Raw genomic sequence first — 25,764 nt, 5'->3', positions numbered from 1 at the left:
TTCTCCATGATGTGGAGATGCCGGCGTTGGACTGGGGTGAGCACAGTAAGAAGTCTTACAACACCAGGTTAAAGTCCAACAGGTTTGTTTCAAACACGAGCTTTCGGAGCACGGCTCCTTCTTCAGGTGAATGACTCCAGAGTCACTCCACATTTCTCCAGGGTGAGGTGATCATGTGATGCTGATGTGTACAGACGGTTACAGCAATAAAGAGGAGGGAAAGCCAGGTAGGAATTGGAAAAGGAGGATAAGAATGGCAGGTGCAGAGGGAGCTTAAAGCCAGTGAGGGTTTATATGTGCAGTGAAGGCTGCTGACTTACCTGAACAGTTAACCCCAGCATGCTGACAGTCAGCACTCACGTTAGTCGCAAGCGGGTTGGCGACACATTCGTCCAGGGAATTTTCCATTCCATTGCACCTGATACTACTGAGCAGGACCGCCCCACCTCCTTGTCTGCGGTAAGCCCCGGTTACTGACACGGCCTTCCCGCAGTTCAGCTGCTGGCAGACGATGTCACCCTCGGTGATATTCCAGTCATTGTCACAGACCATTCCCCAGGTGGACTGGGAAAGGATCTCCACTCTTCCCGAGCACATGTTATTACCGTTGGTCAGCCTGACGGGGAAAGATCCTGTCAGGGAAAGAACAAGATTGGATCATTCACCTGCTGTGGTTTATTCCCTACAAGTTTCTTCTTCTTTCCTTTAAGATTAAAGAGGAAGCTGTTCAGCACTTTGTGCCTTTTACACAGGAACACAAGGTCATTCAGCCTCTTAAGCCTCTTACACAGGAACAGGAGGAGCTCCATTCACCGTCCTCAAGACAATTACCCAAAAACAGAAGAAATTGAGCCTCTCAAGACTCTTACACAGAAATTGGAGGAGCCCATTCAGACTTCTAATTGACCAGCCAACACAGGCCTTTATGAAAATAATGTTGTAAACGTTTCAGCATTGTGTCTCATCACTGCTGACCTGAGCAAGTAACTCCAGCATCCTGACTGTGCGTGCAGTTGCTGACATTCCGCTGCTCTGATGGACATTCACTAATGGTGAGCTCCGTCCCAACACACTCCACGTTATCCAGCCAGATTGGATCTACTCCTGAGGCGAAGATGGTGTCCACAGATACTGCATACCCACACTTGAGCTGTCTGCAGACAATGGCAGCATCCACAATGTCCCAGTTCTGATTGCAAATGGTTCCCCAGGAGGAATTCTTGAAAATTTCAACTCTTCCCGAACACAAGTCAGGACCTTCTCGCAGTCGGAGGGGCAGTGGACCTAGCAAAGGAACAATACAACATTTAGTTAGCAGTCATCACACCCAATTCACTGACTTTCATTGTCAATGTGGATTTGTCATTTGTCATTGTCAATATCTTGTGTTGCCCTATTATGTATTTTCTTGAATTTTGTTTAATTCCCTTTTCTTTCCATGTACTGAATGATCTGTTGAGCTGCTTGCAGAAAAATACTTTTCACTGTATCTCGGTACACGTGACAATAAACAAATCCAAATCCAATGAAAGAACCTGATTTGGCAATTACATTATTAGGCTAACTGACTTATTCAAGACAGGTAATAATTATTGCCTCAACCTCCAGAAGAATATAAATGGACACAACTGGAAAAGTAGCTTTGGGGAAAGCATAAGTAGTTTGTGTCTCTCCTCAGCTAAAAGCAGAATAAACTTGATGACAGTCAAAGACAAGCTCCTATGTTGTTCCTCCATCATATGCTAACATTTGATTTTAATACTAATACCCATCCTCCTGCCTGTCCAGAACACCGACCTAAAATTCTATCAATCTTCATTGTCCCCTTTCCCTCAGTCAAGTTGGGTGTCTGATTTTGGTGCTTAAATGATACACAAGGAAATCTGCATACTTAGACACACAACCGTTCGTTCAGATACACGAGCATACCTGCAGAGAGAGAGAGAGACGCACACATGCTCACACACACACTGAAACTAGCAGGAGGACATTCAGCACTTCAAATCTGTGATAGCATTCAATGAAATCACGTGTGATTTGTAATCTAATCCATATGCCTGCCTGTGTCATACCTCTGACTAACAAAAATCTATCAATCTTAGATTGAACATCAACAGTTTTAGCATTGATGGCCTTGTGAAAAAGTGTATAGTCGTGTTTCCTAATTTTGCACCGCAATGGGCTGGTTCTAATTTTTGATTATAGTCTAGGGGCGAAATTCTCCGACCCCCACGACGGGTGGGAGAATAGCGGGAGGGCCTTCCCGACATTTTTGCCGCCCTCCCGCTATTCTCCCCCCCCCCTGCCGAAGTCCCGACCCGAATCGCTGCCGCCGTTTTTTTACGGCCGGCAGCGATTCTCAGCTGTTAGATGGGCCGAAGTCCCAGCCCTTTCCGCCGTTTTTACGAACGGCAAACACACCTGGTCTTGCCGTTCATAAAAACGGCGTCACAAACTCGCTTTTTATAACCATGGCACCGATTGGCACGGCAGTACCACGGCCGTGCCAAGGGTGCCATGGGCCCGCGATCGGTGGGCACCGATCGCGGGCAGCGGGCCCGATGCCCGCGCACTACTTGTCCTTCCGCCGTCCCGCAGTATCCATTCGCGGGGCGGCTGAGGGGCAACCCGGCCCGCGCATGCGCGGGTTTCGCGCAAAAACGTGATGACGTCACCCGCGCATGCGCGGGTTGGAGTCTTCCAAACTGCGCATGCGCGGCTGACGTCATATGACGCGTCAGCCGGCGCTAACTCCAGCAGGCGGGCTTAACGATTTTCGTTAAGCCCGTCTTGCCGGAGCCTACGGCGTCGGGCTGCTAGCCCCGACCGGGGACCAGAATCGGTCCCCGGTCGGGAAGGGGCGCGCTGCCATAAAACCCGCCCGGGTTTTACGGCAGCTTTACGATTTCTCCCGTTTTGGGAGAATCTCGCCCAAGATGCCTCAACCAGAACAAATAATTTCTCTTCATCTACATTGTCACTTCCTCCTTGGAAATCAATAAATCAAAAGGAGCAAATTTAACAAACAACTCACTTTTACACTCAAACCAGAATCAACATAAATTAAACATGAAATAAAAGGCAAATCAAAGACCATGTAAATTATAAATTACTCATTAAATGGCAGATACAACAAATATACATCTCCCAGATTTACTAGGCATTCCATTCAGAAGATATGGCACCAATTCCAGTCAAAAGGTCCATCAAGAAGCTAAATTCCTCAAGTAGATTTCCAGCTCATTTTCTTCAAAAATATAGCCCCCAATCATTATCCCACTCAACTAGAGTTCCACAGATCTATTCTTCAACAAATATAGACACTTGATGCATTGTCAAAGATCCGGGCACTGATGCTAACAGACTGTACACAACAATAAGAATGATTATTCAGGATTCCATCAGAAACGGCAACATGAAACAATTGACAAACCAGAAAACGATGATGGTGCGCGCAATGAGCCGAAGAGCAGTGAGCACATCTTTCATACCATCAATCTGCTGGAAAACATTGATGCTATCACATCGTACAAAGTGCCAAGATTTAAATTACCTCGCTGTAGAATATTAGTAACTATTTCGTATTCGCCAAGATTGACACAGAAGGAAATATCAACATGTTATCTCTATGAGTTCTCTAAAAGGCATGTATCCACAGATGTGGAAGGCTGTGACAAAACCTACTGCTGTGAAACTTTCAGCATACGAAAAACAGTTCACTAATTCTATCTGCAGGATCTTTGGTCCTGGAGTGCAAGTACAATCAAGGAAAAAACGATGTGCATTTCTGTGCCAGGAACACCAGCAAATCTTCTTCAAAGCACTGAAACAGTTATTGTCAGACTCATTGACATTGCAATTTTATGATCCTAGGGAGACAACTACCCCGGAGGTAGATGGCGCATAGAAAATTCTGGGAGCACGCATACTGCAAACTGGTAAACAGATTGCATTTGCGTCAAATTCTCTGTTCGCAATCCAATATAACTTCTCCAACAATGAACGGGGATACATGATCATTGCGGTTTGGAATCATGCATTTTCAATCCTATACCTTTGGAAAAAGTTTGTGGTAGATACCACCCTCAAACCAATAAATATGATTTGGCAAAAACCACTTGTCATGAAGTTACAGCTCTTAATTTTTCTGAAAAATTATTTTCAATTTCTGAAACAGAAATTCTAGAATTTGGGACAGAACAAACAGCTTTAAAATGCAAGAGCACCCAAGGTGAAGGTGAGAAAGGGAAACAAGACCTGCTGAAAGGGAGTGTGAAGAGAAATACTTCACGTCTCAGCAAACCACCTAAATACAGCAGAGATGATAAATTTGAATCATACAATCACTACAGTGCAGAAGAAGGCCATTCAGCCCATCGTGTCTGCACCGACCCTCTGAAAGGGTCCTCTACCTAGGTCAGAACCCCACCCTCTCCCCTTAACCCTGGAACCCCACCTAACCTAGTTTAGACACAAAGGGGCAATTGATCATGGCCAATCCGTCTAACCTGCACATCTTTGGACTGTGGGACGAAACATGAGCGCCCAGAGGAAACCCACGCAGACAAAGTGCAAACTCCACACAGTGAGCCGAGACCAGAATTGACCACGAACTGTGAGGCAGCAGTGCTAACCACTATGCCAACGTGCTACCCTTTCAGGAAAGAGAAAAAGAAAGGGAAAAGGAGAAAGATGAAAGGCAGGAGGGGACATGGAGAGAAGAGAGGGAATTTCAGGATAAACAGAATTTAAATTTAAACAGCTGGAACTCAGGGGCAGAAATCCTACTCTGTCCCTGAAGACACCACCAGCTCAGACCTAAGGGCTGAGACAATTCGGTTTGCTTATTTAATCCCAAAATTTGATGAAGCAGAGGTGGAAGATTTCTTTATCTCTTTCTAGTGTGTAGCGCAGCAGTTAAAGCGGCCAGTCCATTGGCCCCTACCACTGCAAAGCAACTTTCAGGAATGCTTACAAGGTCTATTCCTCTTGCCTGAGAAATGTGCCACTGACTATTTTACGTGCATACCAGTTAGTGCCGGAAGCGTACTGTCCGAGATTGCAGACCTTCAGGAAATGGCCTGATCAGACCTACCTGGAATTTGAAAGCAGCTTGCTTTTGACCAGTGGGTGTAAGCACTTGTAGCCACCTGAGGTGGCCACGTCCCGATTCCAAAATGGATACTCGCAAAGAGTGCAGGGAAAAATGGACAGCACTAGAGAAACAAGCAGGTACAAGGTTTCCTGTGTATTAGGACTTGCAGAACCCAGACAGAATTGAAACCACTAGCCATTAACAAAGTAATGAGCTATCTCCGGGGACAAAAAGAAACATTGAAACAATCGGTACCAGGACAGACTTTACGGCGCCAGTGGAGGCTAAAACAAAGGCAGCCCAACGATCAGGGAACAACCTCGTTATTGGAGAAAATCAATACGAACGATTGGGACTTGGTCCAATTAATTGGGACCAAGTCCAGGGTCCGCCCAGAAGGGCGCGAAACCCCTGGGGGCTATAAAACAGAGTCCCCAAGGTCAGTTCGCTCTCTTAGAAGCTCTTGGAAGAATTCTTAGCTTCTCCATCTTCACTTTGGCATTTGGCTCTCAGCAACGAGAGGCCGCCAAGCACCAGCCAAGTAAGTCTAAGGTCAACGCACGCTACGCGATAGACGCTCCTAGCTACTATTCTATACCAGTTCGAAGCCAGCAGTATCAGAAACGGACAATGGCCATTGTTCCTCTGAGTGAGTGGGCCACTCGAAGCTAAGTATAGGCTTTTAGTAGTAGTTGTAGTTTAGCGAGTAGAGTTTATGCATGAGTAATAATTGACTGTGGGTGTAAATAAACGTGTATTGATTTCAAACTTACTAACTGGTGTATCGAGTCAGGGGCTGGTTTAGCTCACTGGGCTAAATCGCTGGCTTTTAAAAAGCAGACCAAGCAGGCCAGCAGCACGGTTCGATTCCCGTACCAGCCTCCCCGGACAGGCGCCGGAATGTGGCGACTAGGGGCTTTTCACAGTAACTTCATTGAAGCCTACTCATGACAATAAGCGATTTTCATTTCATTTCATTTCATTTTCATTTTTCATTGATCAGTATTCGGCTTTAAACCCTGTGGTGGTATCAGAAAGATACCTGGCGACTCTTGAGCAAAGGTAATTAAAACAGAGCAAATTAAGGGAAAGCATAACGAGCAACACACTTAAAACAAAAGCCACTTAAAAAAACCTCCACGGGACATTTCTCCATAAGGAGTTTAAAAACTCCATACCTTTCCCAATCAGAGCATACAGAGAGGTGCACAGGAACTGGGGCTAGGCAGGCAGGCACAGTGGCTGATGATTATGAGCTCATAGAGTCATAGATGTTTACAGCATGAAAACTGGCCCTTTGGCCCAGTTTGTCCATGCCGCCCAGTTTCTATCACTAAGATAGTCCCCAACTGCCCGCATTAGGCCCATATCCCTTTATAGTCACCCTGCCCATGTAACTGTCTAACTGTTTTTTAAAAGACAAAATTATACCCACCTCTACCATTGCTTCTGGCCGTCCATTCCAGATGCTCACCACACTCTGTGTGAAGAAATTTCCCCTCTGGTCTCTTTTGTATCTCTCCCCTATCACCTTAAACCTATGCCCTCTAGTTCTAGACTCCTCTCCCTTTGGGAAAAGAGGTCGGCTATCTACCTTATCTATGCCCCTCATTATTTTAAAGACCTCTGTAAGATTACCCATAAGCATCCTACGCTCCAGGGAAAAAAGTCCCAGCCTATCCAGCCTCTCCTTATAACTTAAACCATCACGTCCTGGTACCATCCTCGTAAATCTCTTCTGTACTCTTTCTAGTTTAACAATATCCTTTCTTTAATAATAGTGACCAGAATTGAACACATTAATCCATGTGTGGTCTTACCAATGTCTTGTAAAACTTGTAAAGCTCAATGTAAAGCTCGTGTTTGAAACAAACCTGTTGGACTTTAACCTGGTGTTGTAAGACTTCTTACTGTGCTCACCCCAGTCCAACGCCGGCATCTCCACATCATGGCTACCATTGACACCGCAAACTGCCGGCTCAAAGTGGAGAGGATCTCCAGGAAGATCGCGCATATAGACACTGACATTCAGTTTCTACAAAGATGCAAAAAAGCAGACAAGATCCCGAAAGGACTACAGATCAAAAACCCACTCAAGTCGACTTACAACACAGACTACGCTGAAAGACTCTGCCACCGCACCTCTGTCACACTCCTCAAACACCTCGTACACCAACTCTACAGCAGTCGACGCAACCTGGAAACCAAGAGAGAGGCCATATTCTCAACTTGCGCTCAGGACACAGCAGACCAGCTGCGGAACACCGCCAAACAGATGAGACAGCAATACTATGCCACCTACATGCACACCAAGAACAGGAAGCTTGAGAAACTTGGCATCACCACCAGCAGCAATCAAGCTTCTCCCGGTACAACAGTCGAAAACAATACAGGGAAATCCATTGTCAACTTGTCAGACTACACCCTTCAACCAGACGAAATCGAAGTCCTCAGCAGAGGGCTCAATTTCTGCACCACCACCAAAATGGACCCCATCAGTCTCGCGGCAGATACGGAGGAATTCATCAGGCGAATGAGGCTCCGGGAATTCTTCCACAGACCCCAAGAGGCCGACAGCGAACCCAGGGACACGACCAATGAACCGGAACACCAGACCGCGAGATCTGCAGTGCAGCAACCAAAAAGGAAAGAGTCAAATTGGACCCCTCCGGAAGGCCGCTGCCCTAGACTCGACATGTATGCTCAAGCCGTCAGAAGTCGTGTCAATGCCAGATTCATCACTCGCAATCACAAGGCAGCCTCAAACGTCACCCAAGCACAACGCAACGCCATCCGCACTCTCAAGACCAACCGCAACATCGTCATCAAACCAGCAGACAAAGGAGGGGCCACAGTCATACTGAACAGAACAGACTACTGCAAAGAAGTATACCGACAACTCGACAACCAGGAACACTACAGGCAGTTACCCGCAGATCCAACCAAGGAACACATCCGCCAACTCAGCAGACTGATCAAGACCTTAGATCCAGACCTTCAGAACACCCTACGTGCTCTCATCCCACGTAATCCCCGCATTGGAGATCTCTACTGCCTCCCGAAAATACACAAGGCCAACACACCAGGCCGTCCTATCGTTTCAGGCAATGGGACCCTGTGTGAGAACCTCTCTGGCCACATCGAGGGCATCTTGAAACCCATCGTACAAGGTACACCCAGCTTCTGTCGCGACACGACGGACTTCCTACAGAAACTCAGCACCCATGGACCAGTTGAACCAGGAACATTCCTCGTCACAATGGATGTCTCGGCACTCTACACCAGCATCCCCCATGACGACGGCATTGCTGCAACAGCCTCAGTCCTCAACACCGACAACTGCCAATCTCCAGACGCAATTCTGCAACTCATCCGTTTCATTCTAGACCACAACGTCTTCACCTTCGACAACAAATTCTTCATCCAGACGCACGGAACAGCCATGGGGACCAAATTTGCACCTCAATATGCCAACATCTTCATGCACAAGTTTGAACAGGACTTCCTCACCACACAGGACTTTCAACCGATGCTATACACCAGATACATCGATGACATTTTTTTCCTTTGGACCCACGGCGAGACATCACTGAAACGACTACACGATGACATCAATAAGTTCCATCCCACCATCAAACTCACCATGGACTATTCTCCAAATTCAGTTCCATTCTTGGACACACTCGTCTCCATCAAGGACGGTCACCTCAGCACCTCGCTTTACCGCAAGCCCACAGATAATCTCACGATGCTCCACTTCTCCAGCTTTCACCCGAAACACATTAAAGAAGCCATCCCCTATGGACAAGCCCTCCGTATACACAGGATCTGCTCAGACAAGGAGGAGCGCAACAGACACCTACAGATGCTGAAAGATGCCCTCATACGAACGGGATATGGCGCTCGACTCATTGATCGACAGTTCCACCGCGCCACAGCAAAAAACCGCACCGACCTCCTCAGAAGACAAACACGGGACACCACTGACAGAGTACCCTTCGTCGTCCAGTACTTTCCTGGGGCGGAGAAACTACGACATCTTCTTCGCAGCCTCCAACACATCATCAGCGAGGATGGACATCTTGCCAAGGTCATCCCCACACCCCCACTACTGGCCTTCAAACAACCGCGCAACCTCAAACAAACCATTGTTTGCAGCAAATTACCCAGCCTTCAGAACAGCAACCACAACACCACAAAACCCTGCCAGGGTAATCTCTGCAAGACATGCCAGATCATCGACATGGACACCACCATTACACGTGGAAACACCACCCACCAGGTACGCGGCGCATACTCGTGCGACTCGACCAATGTAGTCTACCTCATACGCTGCAGGAAAGGATGTCCCGAAGCGTGGTACATTGGCGAGACCATGCAGACACTGCGACAACGAATAAACGGGCATCGTGCGACTATCAACAGGCAGGACTGTTCCCTTCCAGTTGGGGAACACTTCAGCAGTCAAGGACATTCAGCCTCTGATCTCCGGGTCAGCATTCTACAAGGAGGCCTTCAGGAGACGCGACAACGCAAAATTGCTGAGCAAAAACTTATAGCTAAGTTCCGCACGCATGAATGCGGACTCAACCGGGATCTGGGATTCATGTCGCATTACATTCGGCCCCCACCAACAAGCCTGGACTTGCAGAGGCCTACCGACTGAACTGGCTTGGGACAATTCACACCTCTTTAACCTGGAGTTACCTCTCTCTCTGCATCTTTGATGATTTGATTGCCTGCAGGTGCTCGCATTCCGGGGCATCTCTGACTGTGTCTATATAAACATTTCTGGAACAAGCCTTTCCATTCACCTGAAGAAGGAGCCGTGCTCCGAAAGCTCGTGTTTGAAACAAACCTGTTGGACTTTAACCTGGTGTTGTAAGACTTCTTACTGTGCTCACCCCAGTCCAACGCCGGCATCTCCACATCATTGTAAAACTTCAACAAGTCGTTCCAACTCCTGTATTCAATATTCTGACCAATAAAACCTTGCATGCTGAATACCTTCTTCACCACCCTGTCCACCTGCGACTCCACCTTCAAGGAGCTATGAACCTGCACTCCAAGATCTCTTTGTTCTGTAACTCTCCTCAACTCCCGATGATTAACTGATAGGTGCTGCCTTGATTTGATCTACCAAAATGCATCACTCACATTTATCCAAATTAAACTCCATCTGGTATTCATCGGCCCACTGGCCCAATTGGTCAAGATCCTGTTGCAATCTTATATAACCTTCTTCACTATCCACTATGCCACCAATCTTGATGTCATCTGCAAACTTACTAACCATGCCTCAAACATTCTCATTCAAATCATTTATATATATAACAAATAACAGCGTACCCAGCACCGATCCCTGAGGCACACCGCTGGTCACAGGCCCCAGTTTGAAAAACAACCGACAAACACCCTTTGGCTTCGATCGGGAAGCCAATTTTGTACCCAATCGGCTACCTCACCCTGGATTCCATGAGATTTAACCTTTTGCAATCTACCATGTGGTACCTTGTCAAAGGCCCGAAGTCCATGTAGACAATGTGGACTGCACTGCCCTCATCTACCTTCTTGGTTACCCCTTCAAAATACTCAATAAAATTTATGAGACATGACTTTCCCCTTACAAAGCCATGCTGACTTTCCGTAATTAGCCCTTGCCTGTCTAAAAGCCTGTAGCATTTAGAATACCTTCTAACAACTTACCCACTACAGAAGTAAGGGTCACCGGATTCTGGTTCCCAGGTTTATCCCTGCAGCCCTTCTTAAACAAAGACACAATGTTTGCCACACTCCAATCTTCAGGTACCTCTCTATGGCTGTCGATGATTCCAATTTCTCAGCTAGGGGGCTGGCAATTTCCTCCCTAGCATCTCATAATGTCCTGGGTTACATTTGATCAGGTCCCGGGGATTTATCTATCATGATGCGCTTTAATACCTCCACCATCTCCTTCTCTGTAATATGTACACTCCTCAAGACATCACTTTTTATTTCCTCAATTTCCCTAACATTTGTGCCTTTCTCAACAATAAATACTGACTAGAAATATTCATTTAGGACAATTCCCTCCCTTGTGGATCTGCACAAAGATTACCTTGTTTATCCTTACCCTCTCCCTAGTCACTGTTTTGCCCTTTATGTATCTGTAAAAGCTCTTTGGATTTTCCTTTGACTTATCTGCCAAGACAATCTCGTGTCCCTTTTTTGCCCTCCTAGTTTCTCTCTTAACTCTACTCTGACAAGCCCTATACTCTTCTAGGGATCCACTTGATCCCAGCTGTCTATGCATGTCATATGCCTCTTCATCCTTTTGACCATGGCCTCAAAATCCCGAGTCATCCAGTCACCACTTCTGCCAGCCTCATCCTTCACTGTAAGAGGAATGTGCTCACCCTGAACCCTAGTTAACACCCTTTTGCAAGACTCCCACTTCCCAGCTGTCCCCTTGCCTGTAAACAGGCTGCCCCAATCAACTTTTGAAAGTTCCCACCAAATACCATAGAAATTGGCATTCCCCAATTTAGAATTTTAACTTTTGCGCCAGAACTATCATTCTCCATAGCTATCTTAAAACTAATGGAATAATGGTCACTGGTCCCAAAGTGATCCTTCATTAACACTTCCGTCACCTGCCCTTCCTTGTTCCCCAAGCGGAGGTCAAGTTTTGCCTCCTCTCTAGTCAGGCCATCCACATATTGAATGAGGAATTCTTCCTGAATACCCAACAAATGTCTCTCTATCCAAACTCCTAGTGCTATGACTGTCCCAGTTAATGTTGGGAAAGTTGAAGTTCCCTACTATTACCATCCTATTTTTCCGGCAGCTATCTGCAATCCTCTTACATATTTGCTTCTCGATTTCCCTCTGACTATTTGGGGGCATATAGTACAGTCCTATCAAAGTGATCTCACCCTTCTTATTTTTCAGTTCTACCCATATACACTCAGTGGGAAACCTTTGAATATATCCATGATGCTGTCCCTAATCAAAAATGCAACTACCCCTCCTCGCCTATCTCCTGGTCTATCTTTCTTATAGCAGCTGTACCCCGGAACATTGAGCTGCCAGTCCTGCCCCTCCTTCAGCCATCAGTATAGCTGTAATATCCCAGTCCCATGTACCTATCCATGCCCTGAGTTCATCTGTTAGGTCTCTTGCATTGAATTAATGCAGTTCAATTTGTTTCTCTGCCTTCCACGTTTCTCCTTACTGGCTTTTGTTTCTATCCCTTCTTTACTACACTCTGACTTCCTGCATTGGTTCCATTCCCCTGCCACATTAATTTAAACACTCCCCAACACCATTAGCAAACAACCCATCTGGGACATTAGTTCCAGTCCTGCCCGGGTGTAGAGCGTCCGGTTTGTAATGGTCCCACCTCTCCCAGAACCAGTTCCAATGTCCCAAAAATCTAAATCCCTCCCTCCTGCACCATCTCTCAAGCCACGCATTCATCCTGTCTATCCTGTCATTCCTACTCTGACTAGCACGTGGCACTGGTAGCAATCCTGAGATTACTACCTTTGAGGTCCGGCTTTTTAGTTTAGCTCCTAACTCCCTAAATTCAGCGTGTAGGATCTCATCCCAATTTTGACCTATATTGTTCCTATATGCACCACGACAGCTGGCGGTTCACCCTCCCCCTTTAGAATGTCCTGCAGCCGCTCTGAGGCATCCACGACCCTTGCACGTGGGAGGCAAAATACGTTCCTGGAGTCTTGTTTGCTTCCGCACAAATGCCTGTCTACTCCCTGTAGAATAGAATCCCCTATCACTACAGCTCTATCACTCTTCTTCCTGCCCTCCTGCACAGCAGAGCCAGCCACAGTGCCATGGAGCTGAAATACTGTCTGACTGACATCAAATCCATAAACCAATGTACTGGAAGAGATCTTTCCATAGACACCCCCGCAACCAACTGGGAAGGACAGAGGTGGGAAGAATGGCAGAAAACTGAACACCCCTGGAAGAGAAAGGTCATCTGGAAATGCTGGGGTCCCTCATCAGAACAGAGAGAATGGTGCTTGGATGAACAGTGAGGCCAGGAAGTTTGTGTGTTTTAACTGTAGCTCAGTAGGCCATTTCCGTCCTAACCTGCTGGTCTTTACAGGAAAAACCCGTGGGATTTACTGGGGCACATACACTCCATGAAGGAAAAGGCCGTCAGTCAGACAGTATTTCAGACCAAGCTGGGACCATGACTTCAGCTGCGTATCCCTGAGGTAGCAGGTGAATTTAACCAAATCTCTGAGGATCACAAGAATGTTGTATCCGAAGGAGGAATGTCCACATTTCTCCAGGGTGAGGTGATTATGTGATGCTGATGTGTACAGAAGAAGGTTACAGCCATAAAGAGGAGGGAAGGCCAGGTAGGAATTTGAAAAGGAGGATAAGAATGGCAGATGCAGAGGGAGCTTAAAGCCAGTGAGGGTTTATATGTGCAGTGAAGGCTGCTGACTTACCTGAACAGTTAACCCCAGCATGCTGACAGTCAGCACTCACATTAGTCGCAAGCGGGTTGGCGATACATTCGCCCAGGGAATTTTCCATTCCATTGCACCTGATACTACTGAGCAGGACCTCCCCACCTCCTTGTCTGCGGTAAGCCCCGGTTACTGACACGGCCTTCCCGCAGTTCAGCTGCTGGCAGACGATGTCCCCCTCGGTGATATTCCAGTCATTGTCACAGACCATTCCCCAGGTGGACTGGGAAAGGATCTCCACTCTTCCTGAGCACATGTTGTTCCCGTCGGTCAGTCTAACGGGAAAAGATCCTGTCAGGGAAAGAACAAGATTGGGTCATTCTCCTGCTGTGGTTTATTCCCTACAAGTTTATTCTTCTTCCCTTAAGATTAAAGATGAAGCTGTTCATCTTTTTGTGTGTTTTATTCGTCTATGGGGGCGGGCATAACCGATAAGGACACAATTTATTGTTCATTCTAATTACCCATGGAAAGGGTCTGGTGAGCTGCCCTCTTGATCTGCTGTAGCTGTAATGATATGTACAGTGACTGGGATGTAAAGAGTTATGGGATAAGATGGTGAGGCATGCGAGAGGGAGCAGTTGTGTACTTGATTGTTCTGTTAGTTAGAGATAACATAGTTTAATATAGAAACCTTCTACTTGAGGCATGTGAACTCATTTTAATTGGTAGTGTAATAAATTTAGTTTTGTTTGTTAACAAAGCTTTGTGTTCTTTATTCAACACTACGCATCTAAGCCATTTAGGTAAAGCAAAATAGAGAATACAATATGGTACCAGGACTACCCTAAAGTAGAACATAGAACACTACAGCGCAGTACGGGCCCTTCGGCCCTCGATGTTGCACCGACCTGTGAAACCATCTGAAGCCTATCTGACCTACACTATAGAACATAGAGATTCATAAGGTTTAAAGAGAAAGAAAGAATCTCCATTCGAAGAAAAAACTCAACCAGACTTTAGTAGCAACAATCAGACTCCAGCAGCAACCAGTAACATCACAAAAAGAAATACCCAACCAAAGCTTCATGGAAGATCTGCAGACTCAAAGTTACTCAGGATATCGGGTAAAGTAGATGTGAACTGGAAAGTTTTCAAACAATAGTTTGAACTGTATCTCTCATCCCCAAACCTAGAACCTGTCAATAATAATCATAAAACTGCTTCAATACTACTAATCGCTGGAACACAGGCTATAGAAGTGTATAACTTATTCCACTTTGAGAATGAAGTTGAAAAAATAAGTTTGAAGTGGTCATTGAAAAATTTGATAACTATTATGAGCTTAAAAGAAATGAAAAGCTCAGTAAACAACTGAAAAAGAGACAAAAAAAATGCTGGAAGATTCAATAAAAATGTACCGTGCAAGAAAAGTAAAAATAGAAGTGCCGAAATGTCGAATTGGCAAAGTAAAACGTTTTGCCTATGTTGAAGCTGTGGCGCAGTTAAAAACTCATTGCCCTGAAAAAGACAAATCTGCACCAGCGCACACGAAGAAATCGCCCGCTTCAGAAGTCGGACATTTCAGACATGCGGAGTTAAAGGAAAAATCATCCGATTCGGATTTTGAACGTTCTGCGCATGTGCGGCACCAGATCGCACATTGAAAAACAGCGCAAACTGGAAGGACAGTTCTGAGCATGCGCAGAATATTGCACATGCGCACTTGAGAAAAGAACGCACTCCGGATGAGGATCGATTTGCATATGCGCAGTTGAGGTCTGCGCATGTCGTCATGGACGTGATGACGTCAGGATATTGTGGCCTCGCCCACTTTAGAAAACAATTCCCGACAATTGGAAAACCATGTTTAAAAGGCACCAAACAGAATTTTACCTAGATAGCAGAACATTGCCTGAATTTGAACAAACAGCTGAAGAAGACATTTGCATCAGCATTGAACAAGCAGTTTACACAATAAAAGAGTCCTGAAAGAGAGCAATAAAAGTCTCCACAGGAAGAGCAATGAGAGACTCCACAGGAAGTGCACCGAAAGACTTCAGAAAGAGAGCAGTAAAAGAAGATGATTTCAACCAATGTGAGAATACAGAAGATAACTCATGCATTGAAGAATATTATTCATTTATCAGAACTATTTGGCTTAATTGATCATTTCTGTTAACAACACCATTGAAAAGCTAAATAACACTACTGGTAGATGAATCCAATACATTGATGGAATGGCAGATCATTGTGACATCGGATGACAGTAATCTGACAAATGAACAACAAGATGGGGAAGACTATAAGAGTCTCTCTAATTTATTTGCTCAGCTAGAAGACTATGACAGTCTATATTGTTTATTTCCTGAGCCAGAAGAAGCAGACTATGAAGGTTTATCTCATATATTTGCTGAGCCAGAAAAAGACTCTGAAAGTCTATCCACTGTATTTGCCAGTAAGGACAACAGTGAAGAAACAGATAATGAGCAACAAAAAGAAGACTATGACGGTCTATCCACTTTATTTGCGATTAGTGTCGAAATGATCACAAATAGCATACAAACTGTGCAGGACGAAAGCGAGAGACTGACAGATCTCAGCTGGACTGTACAAAGGCTGACAATGAGAGCATATCAACAGTGATCAGCCAACAAGGGCATACAATGAAAGTGCAACAATGAACAGATCAATTGAAAGCGCATCAATCGTGAACACAGCCTACAAGAAAATGACATCTTGGGGAAGTTGACTCCAAGAGCTCAACGATGCATCAGATCATCCACAGGAACCTGAGATCATAAAGTGCAGCGAAACATCAGATAATACAAAGGACACTGAAAGTATAAAGGTTGAAAATGAATCAAATAAGCCAGAAGGAATGGATCTTGAGCACACAAAAAGTCACTACTGAACAACAGACTGCACACAAAGGTATGGCTGTGAAACCGAAAGACAACTGAACAGCACATCCTTAGCAATGACAAGAAAGTGTTTGAACTCGCAGTCACACTTGACAGACCATACAGAATGGAAAGCAATCCAGATGGCAACAGACCAAAGGACTGCAGGAGAGTGTGTGAAACACAACTACAGGTCGAGGTAACACGGAAAAATGCGTGTGTAGGCAATAGAAAATTCGCACACATAATGGCACCAATGTCAGGAAGAACAGGAATGGAAAGTTCCAACATGGTACATTGTTTGGAAAGAAACAACAAATTCCAACAGTCTAGAAGAGTTGGTAAAAAAAAAACAGACATCAAACAGATTTTTGCAGCAAAGGAAATACGAAATCAACACCACAAGCACAGAAAAAAGACCAGGTCAGACAACAAAAGTGGTTCAACCAGTCGAACACCTGATCGACTTGGACTGATGACTTGTTGGTACCTTCACACGCTACCAGAGAGAAGACTGAGTACAGACTCAATTTGTGGACTTTGTAAAAAGTTTTTTTTTAAATGTACTGTACAATATCAGTACTCAATTACATGTAAAGAACATACAGTGTTTCTTACTATACACATGTTTGTAGAAATCTCCAAACATCTTTGAAAAAAAGGGGATGTAATGATATGTATAGTGACTGGGATGTAAAGAGTTAACAAGTTAATAATAATGCTTCTTACCACTAGAGGGAAACACAGAACAGTCATATATATATCATGTGAATTGGGGATTCTGGGATAAGATGGTGAGGCATGAGAAAGGGAGAAGTTGTGCACTTGATATTTCTGTTAGTTAGAGATAGCATAATTAGTTTAATATAGAAACCTTCCACTTTAGGAATGTGAATGAATCTTAGTTAGTAGTGTAATAAATAAATAGTTTTGCTTGCTAACAAAGCTTTGTGTTCTTTATTCAACACTACGCATCCAAGCCATCCAGGCAAAGCAAAATAGCGAACACAACAGTGGCTACAGCCACAGTGGTGTTAGAAGGGAGTTTCCAGTACTTTAATCCAGTGGCAGCAAAGGAACAGACGATATATTTCCAAGTCATCATGGTATGTTGACTTGGGTGGTCAGTTTTCATGTGCATCTATTGCTCTTATTCTGTCAGGTTATAGAAGTTGAACATTTGGAATACGGTGGCCAAGGAGCCTAGGCATCTTGCAGATGATACACATTGCTGTCACTGTCCCAGTACTGGAGGGAGAAAAATATTGAACTGTCGGGTAGGATACCAATCAAGGAGGCTGCTTTGTCCTGGAATGGGGGTGAGGGAAAAGAACACACGAATCATAATTGTGGAGCTGGAGAAGATTACAGCAAAAAGAACAGTAAAGCCCATGAACGGATTTGAAAAGGAGGATAAGAACAGTAGGGCTGAAGGAGTTTAAAGCCAGTGAGGGTTTATATGCACAGTGAAAGATGCTGACTTCCCTGAACAGATAACTCCAGCACCAATTCCAGTCACAAAGTCCACCAAGAAACTAAATTTCCTCAAGTAGATTTCCAGCTCATTTTCTTCAAATATATAGCTCCCAATTCTCATCCCACACAACTGGAGTTCCACGGATCTATTCTTTAACTTGATAAACTCTTGATACATTAACAAAGATCCTGGCACTGATGCCAACAGACTGTACACAACGGGTACATTCAGGCAACAAGAATGACCATCCAGGATTCCATCAGAAACAGCAACATGTGACTATTCACAAACCAGAAAATGATGATGAATCCACACTTGAGTCGAAGAGCAGTAGCACATCTTTCATAACATCAATCTGCTGGAAAACAATGATGACATCACATTGTACAAAGTGCCAAGATTTAAATTACCTGCCCTCAGAATATTGCTAACTATTTCTTATTTGCCAAGTTTGACACAGAAGGAAATGTCAACATACTACCACTGTTAATTCTCTAAAAGGCATGTGTCCACAGATGTGGAAGACCAAGATGAAGCCTACTGCTGTGAAATTTTCAGCGTACGACAAACAGTTCACTAATTCCATCTGCAGGATGTATAGTTCTGGAGTGCAAGTACAATCAAGTGTAAAAGGATGTGTCTTCTGTGCCAAGAAGACTAGCAAAACCTCTTCAAAGCACTGAAACAGTCATTATCGGAAGCATAGATATTGTAATTTAACAATCCGAGGGAGACAACAACCTAGGACATAGATGCCTCACAGAAAACTCTGGACGTACACATACTACAAACCGGTAAACAGAGTGCATTTGCTTCAAAACCTCTGTCCGTAATGCAATACAACTACTCCAACAATGGAGGGGAAACATGATCATTGCTGTGCGGAATCATATATTTTCAATTCCATCTCTTTGGTAAAAGATGTGTGGTAGAGACCGATCACACGCCAATAAATAGGATTTGGCAAATCCTCTCTTAATCCAGCTCTTAATTTTTCTGAAAAATTATTTTTACTTTCCTTAACAGAAATTCTAGAATTTGGGACAGAACAACCAGCATTAAAATGCTAGGCCACCTTCCAAGGTGAAGGTGAGAAATGGACAAGAACAGCTGAAAGGGAGTGTGAATTAGAATTTCAGGAAATAGAAAAATAAAGGGAAAGAGAGAAAGAGGAAAGACAGGAGACGGCATGGAGAGAAGAGAGAGAATTTCAGGACAAAGTGAAAGGGAATTTAAACTAAAACAGCTGGAACTGAGAGGCTGGAATTGAAGACACCACCAGCTCAGACCTAAGGGCTGCGACAATTCGGTTTGCTCATTTAATCCCTAAATTTGATGCAGCAGAGGTGGAAGATTTCTTTATCTTTTTCGAGTGGGTAGAAGAGTAGTTAAAGCGGCCAGTCCATTGGCCCCTACCACTGCAAAGTAACTTTCAGGAAATGCGAACAATATCTATTCCCTCTTGCCTGAGAAATGTGCCACTGACTATGAAGAAGCAAAAGGGCTATTTTCCGTGCATACCAGTTAGTGTCGGAGGCGTTCTGTCAGAGTTTGCAGACCTTCAGGAAATGGCCTGACCAAACTACCTGGAATGTGAAAGCTACTTGGTTGCAAACACTTGGTTGCAAACACTTCAAACAAAATCCACTTACAAAAACATCCTCAGGACATTTCTCCTTAAGGAGTTTAAAAACTCCAAACCTTTCCCAATAAGAACACACATAGAGGAGCAGAGGAACTGGGGCCAGGCAGGTAGTCTCAGTGGCTGATAATTATGAGCCATAACTCCATATACAGGAAAACATTGTAGCCACCTGGGGTGACCACTGCCCAACACAAAATGGAAGATTGCAAGGAATGCAGGGAAAATGGACATGTTGCAAAAGCAAGCAGCTTGCAAAGCGCTTGTGTATTCTGACTACTGCAGAAACCAGTTCTGAATGCTGCAGAAACCAGACAGCACTGTGAAAGAAAACAAGTTAGCATACTAATGAGGCGATACCGGGCGATCCCCACGTACAATGGAAACACAAGTTAACACAAATCGATACATTTAATTGAAGGCCAGACTTCTCGGCGCCAAAGGAAGTCCAAAACAATAAGTCCCAAGAACCGCCCAGTGATCGAGTTACTGCCCCGTTATTGGGGAATTCAAATCAATCGATTGGGAAGAGACCCAATCGATTGCGAGTGTATAGAGGGTCCGCCCAGGTGGGCGCGAGACCCTGAGAGGAGTATAAGACAGAGACCCACAAACCCAGCTCTCTCTCTCTGCCAGCCTCTCCTTGACCAGCCAGCCCTCCCAGCAGAACACCGTTGCAGCAGAAGAACCTTGAGGAGGAGAGGTTTGGACAGCAGCCGCCAACAAGTAAGTGTCACAACGCATGCTACGAGAGTAGACACTCCTGACCCCCTTTAGTCCATAACTACTGGAAGCCTGCGGACCCAAGACAAAGCTAGAGGCCGTTGTTCCCTGATCCAGCAGGCCCCTTATCCAGATAAGTATCTGGCCTATTAGTGGTAGGATTAGCCTAGCCTTATAGTTTTATATGCATGATTAGTAGATTGCTGTAATATAATAAATGTGTCTTGTTTGAACTTACTAACTGGTGTATGGATTTATTGCTTTGAACTTGAACTTGAAACTTGTGGCGGTAGCTTAACGATACCTGGTGACTCTCGGGCTAAGGAACGAAACAGAGCCAAATTGAGTGTAAAGCACACTCACCCAGAACGAGCAACATTTAGTGGCGACATCCGACGGGACTCGACTAGAAGTGACCCCCCCCCCCCCCACCCCCCCACTCCGAGAGAACCCAGAAATTTGAATCTGAAATCCAATTGGGAAAAGGAAAAACCACAAGTGTTTAAGTAGTTCAAATCAATACTCATAATTCGGAAGTGTGTTTTTGCATGCGTAACTAACAGGGTTGTAAGGTAAAACCGAGAGAATTTTGTTGCGACAACTGTCAGGAGTTTATAATTCGGAACATAGCGAAAGCCGTACCCGTATTTTATAGCATTACCTTATTATCCCTCGTTCCAAATTTAAGAGAGCATAGGAGAAAAAGAAATGGCCATGCAGGCAATGGAACACCTCATGAACCCAGAGCAATTTGTGGTCGCAGCGACCAACAGCAGCAGAGTAGGTCAGTGTCCCGTTTGGGAGCTGGAACTCAGGAAGTACCTCAAAGGGAAAGGATGGCCCCTTTGGAGTGAGTTTTGTTTGAATGAGGAGACAGGTCCCGGGAGCATAGGACATACTTGGTGGGAGAACCTGTCTGAATTTCACAAGAAAAGTTTGAGTAAAGCACGTAAGCCGATGGCAATTGTGTCCTGTTTGGCACAATTGCAAGGTACAGAGGAGGTCGTCAGGACGCTCCGAGCAGAGTTAGAGGAGAAAAACAGAATGAGCAAAGTGGATGTCAGGGACATCGAAAAGGAGAATATAGGATTAAGGCAACAACTGGCAGATAAGGATAGAGAAGTGGATGATGCCAAGAGGGCACATCAGTCTTGTCTAGCCCATCTGAGCAGCTCTCAAGTTCAGTACGAAAAAGCCTATCAAGATGTGCAGCGTGCAGTCTTGATAAGAGAAGAGTCAGAAAAACAGGTAGAGACACTGAAGAAGCAGTGTAGCGACCTAAAAGCAGCTTTAAGGGCACTCCATGCTGCCACCACCGAGCAAAGGCAAAGCACCGTAGACCACGCTAAATGTAGGAAGCAGATTGCGCAGCTGTAATCTCTGCTTTCTGTGCAGAATGGCTTCCAAGAGACCTTTGGAACACAGTTAGAAGACGAAAATGCCCCAGATTGGCAGGAATTAAGTGAGACAGCGCAGCGCTATGTTCAGGGAACATGTGCGCTATCAGCGCAGCAGAAAAGGAAAGCGCCCCAACCCCCCACAGATCAGATAGCACCCGCACCAATGAACCCAGTCACCACCCAACGAAAAGCAACCGCAGAGGGCGCACCCGAGATCACTTACACCACCCCCTTAACCGTGACACGACTAAGGGACGCGTGTGAGAAAATCACCCCGTTCCTCCCCACTTCAGACCCCCACCAATTCTTCACACGAGTGAAACAGCAGGCGACCATGTACGGCCTGGATGAGCGAGAGCAGGTTAAGCTCACAGTTTTGAGTTTAGACTCATCAGTTGTAGCAGCCCTTCCCGACCCACAGAACTTTGGAGGAGGCACCCTCGAAGAGATGCATACAGCTATTTTAGACGCGATAGGGTACAACAGAGGAGACCCAGTCAAAGGCCTAAATAAGTGTAGGCAGAAAAGGACCGAGCATCCCACAGCATTCGCAGGAAGGCTGTGGATTAACTTCACTGCAGTTTTCGGTGAATTAGACCGCGCACATTTGACCCAAGATAACATGGCTAAATGGACCCGCACCCTTATCTCCCATGCCACAGAGGCAGGACAGAGCGCCTGTGCTGACTACGACCCCTCAGAGGAAACTCATAATGAGAAATGGGTTTTGAAAAGATTGTCCCGCGCTTAGGAGCAATCAGTACAAGGCAAAACCGAATTTATAAAACCCGAGGAAGGACAGACAGATGCAGACATGCATCCAGTTAAAACACATCAAAACCCCGCATGTGTAAATGAGGGAAGGAACAGCCCACAGCAGACCAAGTCACAGGAATGTTTTAACTGCGGACAGTTAGGACATTACACTCGAGAATGTCAAGCCCCCCCACCCCCGAAACAGCAACAGAATCAGCCCACCAATGCAATGAAACCAATAGCCCCGACCCCCCACTCAGAGAACAATACCCAAGGAAACAATGCACCAGAGTGCCTGCTCCGCCTTATGTGCCTCAGGGGTCATGTTACAACTGTAGGCAACCAGGACACTTCTCCCGAGATTGCAAGAGACCCCCACCACCAGCTAGACCCGCCCCCAGATATGAAAGAGAACACCACCCACAGCAGCTACAAGGTCCAAGCTGCCCCATGCAAACTATGAGCGCTTACCTACCACTTCTCATGGCAGGGATACCTCAGCAATGCCAATTCATTTTTGTTTCTCTCCTTCCTCTCTTCTTCGGTCACACTGCACTGACTCCATATGCTAGTTACACCCCCAGCCAAATGTGATTTACGGTATCCTTTCTGATGGAACCTGTACAATATTTGTTGCATGTTTGTTTGTATGTGTTTGTTAAATGTTCAGTGTTTAAATTTAAACAGCTTTTCACAGCCCCACGCCACCACTCCTGGAACCTGCACGAATGTTTGGTGATGTTTGTTTGTTTGTTTGTTAAATGTTTGTTTTTGGAGATTGGCCACTCGATTTTCAGCTGAAAAGCTTGTGACCACCTCACATGCACGTTAAGTTTGTCCGCAGATATCTCTGAGAACTTGACTCAGCAGCAATGTCTGGAGCCCAACGTAAGGCTTCACCCTTCACCCCAGTAGGAGCATCTTGACTCCCCCCTTTTTAGGTGCCCCTCTATTCTGGGAATAGAGGCTGTAAATCCACGATGACCACATTCATGCCCGTTCGTTCCAGGTCGCTCAGGCAGTGGAGAAACGGCATTGAGGACCCGCCCTGTCTGAGGACCCCCCTCTGGTCAGCTAAGCTCGGGTACAGCACAGCACGCCCTACCCGAGGATCCCATTCAAATCTTACCCGTCGCGGCCAATACGCAACTCATTCGGATATCTCATTTCTAAAGTTTGGTTTCATTTGTTTTGTTTGAGGTAGCCCTTAGGCTGCCACTCCTTATGCTATTTACATCCAGGAACATTGGGATGGTAAATCGCAAAACCTGCGAGACAGCTCGCAGTGGCACAGTTGTTAAGTGTATGTCTGGTCCTAAATTCGCTTTTGAAAAAAAAAATGAGGGGAGTCACAAGGTGTGACTTGGCCATTCATTTAAGGGACAATTGGAATAAGAGGACAGATACACTAGCATTAAAGGTGTTAAACGGATCATTGACAGATATTACCCTTGATCCCATAGCTTTTGGACGTTCGAAGGAGGGATCAGAGCAAGATCAGTGATACAAAAGGACAGAAGGAAGAGAAGAAAGAAGACCGCGATGAAGACCTATATGTTTTTAGTTATTGTTTTTGTATTTTTGCGCGCGGACGCGAACCCTTTTTCCCTTATGACCCCGGCCGTTAATGTTTCCCAGACGCCGACTTCTCAAAGCCCAGTACTGAACAGCGATGACCAGACCTGGTGCACACAATTTATGAACTGGTACTCCCTTTCGTATGTTATGGAATCACTTTTGGTGATAGCAGCTCTCTGCATCGTAGTGCAGACACTTAGGTTAAGAAAATGGAGAAGGAGAGCCTCCCGCTCTTGCGCCTTGACCATATACAGAGTACAATCCCCTATTTTCGGCTTCCACCAATCCCCCCAACCCCTTGATGTGTAATGAAGGATTTAATTTTTGAATTGTTGTTGTAAATAAAGACCTTTTCTCATGTTTTGTAATATTCTGAGCTCGACTGCCGAGCCAGAAATGGAATGTAATGATAATGTTTTAAGGATAGGAAGTTAGAATGTTTAAATGTGTACGGCAGTGTAGTTTACAAAGGATAGTTAGAGGTTCCCTAGTAATGCATGTCCCCTTTGACATAGCGCCAACCAGAGACTGTTAGATAAAAAATTTTGTGCCATAATTGAGGAAAGTGTAGAGGCCATGGGACTCGCTGAGATCAGGCAACACAAAGACACCGACCTTGGGTGATCCTTCATGATTTCTCATGAGGATCACAAGGAGGGAGTGTAGCCACCTGGGGTGACCACTGCTCAACACAAAATGGAAGATTGCAAGGAATGCAGGGAAAATGGACATGTTGCAAAAGCAAGCAGCTTGCAATGCGCGTGTGTATTCTGACTACTGCAGAAACCAGTTCTGAATGCTGCAGAAACCAGACAGCACTGTGAAAGAAAACAAGTTAGCATACTAATGAGGCGATACCGGGAAATCCCCACGTACAATGGAAACAAGTTAACACAAATCGATACATTTAATAGAAGGCCAGACTTCTCGCCGCCAAAGAAAGTCCAAAACAATAAGTCCCAAGAACCGCCCAGTGATCGAGTTACTGCCCCGTTATTGGGGAATTCAAATCAATCGATTGGGAAGAGACCCAATCGATTGCGAGTGTATAGAGGGTCCACCCAGGTGGGCGCGAGACCCTGAGAGGAGTATAAGACAGAGACCCCCGACCCCAGCTCTCTCTCTGCCAGCCTCTCCTTGACCAGCCAGCCCTACCAGCAGAACACTGTTGCAGCAGAAGAACCTTGAGGAGGAGAGGTCTGGACAGCAGCCGCCAACAAGTAAGTGTCACAACGCACGCTATGAGAGTAGACACTCCTGACCCCCTTTAGACCTAACTACTGGAAGCCTGCGGACCCAGGACAAAGCTAGAGACCGTTGTTCCCTGATCCGGCAGTCCCCTTATCCAGATAAGTATTTGGCCTATTAGTGGTAGGATTAGCCTAGTCTTATAGTTTTATATGCATGACTAGTAGATTACTGTAATATAATAAACTTGTCTTATTTGAACTTACTAACTGGTGTATGGATTTATTGCTTTGAACTTGAAACTTGTGGCGGTATCTTAACGATACCTGGCGACTCTAGAGCTAGGAACGAAACAGAGCCAAATTGAGTGTTAAGCACACTCACCCAGAACGAGCAACAACATCCTTGCACAGGCACCCCCGCAACCAACTGGAAAGTGTAGAAGTAGGAGGAATGGCAGGAGAGAAAAGTCCCTGGGAGAGAAAAGTCATTTGGAAATCCTGGGGGGCCTCGGCAGGATAGAGAGAATGGTGCAAGATTGAAAAGTGAGGCCAGGAAGCTTCTGTATTTTAACTG

The 25,764-nt window shown here is 45.4% G+C and overlaps 1 protein-coding gene across 3 annotated transcripts in view; it reads right to left on the bottom strand.

Moving 5' to 3' along the window:
* LOC119963342 overlaps positions 1 to 13,866 on the bottom strand; it is a 320,297-nt gene extending 306,431 nt beyond the window's left edge. For all 3 annotated transcript variants that reach the window (XM_038792342.1, XM_038792344.1, XM_038792343.1), the window contains exons 1-3: positions 13,561 to 13,866; positions 976 to 1,284; positions 321 to 632 (exon numbers count right to left, since the gene is read on the bottom strand). In XM_038792342.1, coding sequence (XP_038648270.1) covers positions 321 to 632; positions 976 to 1,284; positions 13,561 to 13,837 — 898 coding nt within the window. In that variant the 5' untranslated portion in view covers positions 13,838 to 13,866. The remainder of the gene's footprint in view (positions 1 to 320; positions 633 to 975; positions 1,285 to 13,560) is intronic.
* Positions 13,867 to 25,764: the final 11,898 nt, after the last annotated feature.

Source organism: Scyliorhinus canicula, chromosome 3, assembly GCF_902713615.1.
Source record: "Scyliorhinus canicula chromosome 3, sScyCan1.1, whole genome shotgun sequence".
Classification (NCBI taxonomy): Eukaryota; Metazoa; Chordata; class Chondrichthyes; order Carcharhiniformes; family Scyliorhinidae; genus Scyliorhinus; species Scyliorhinus canicula.
Note: the sequence above shows the minus strand (reverse complement) of the source record. Positions and strands in the feature narration are given on the sequence as shown.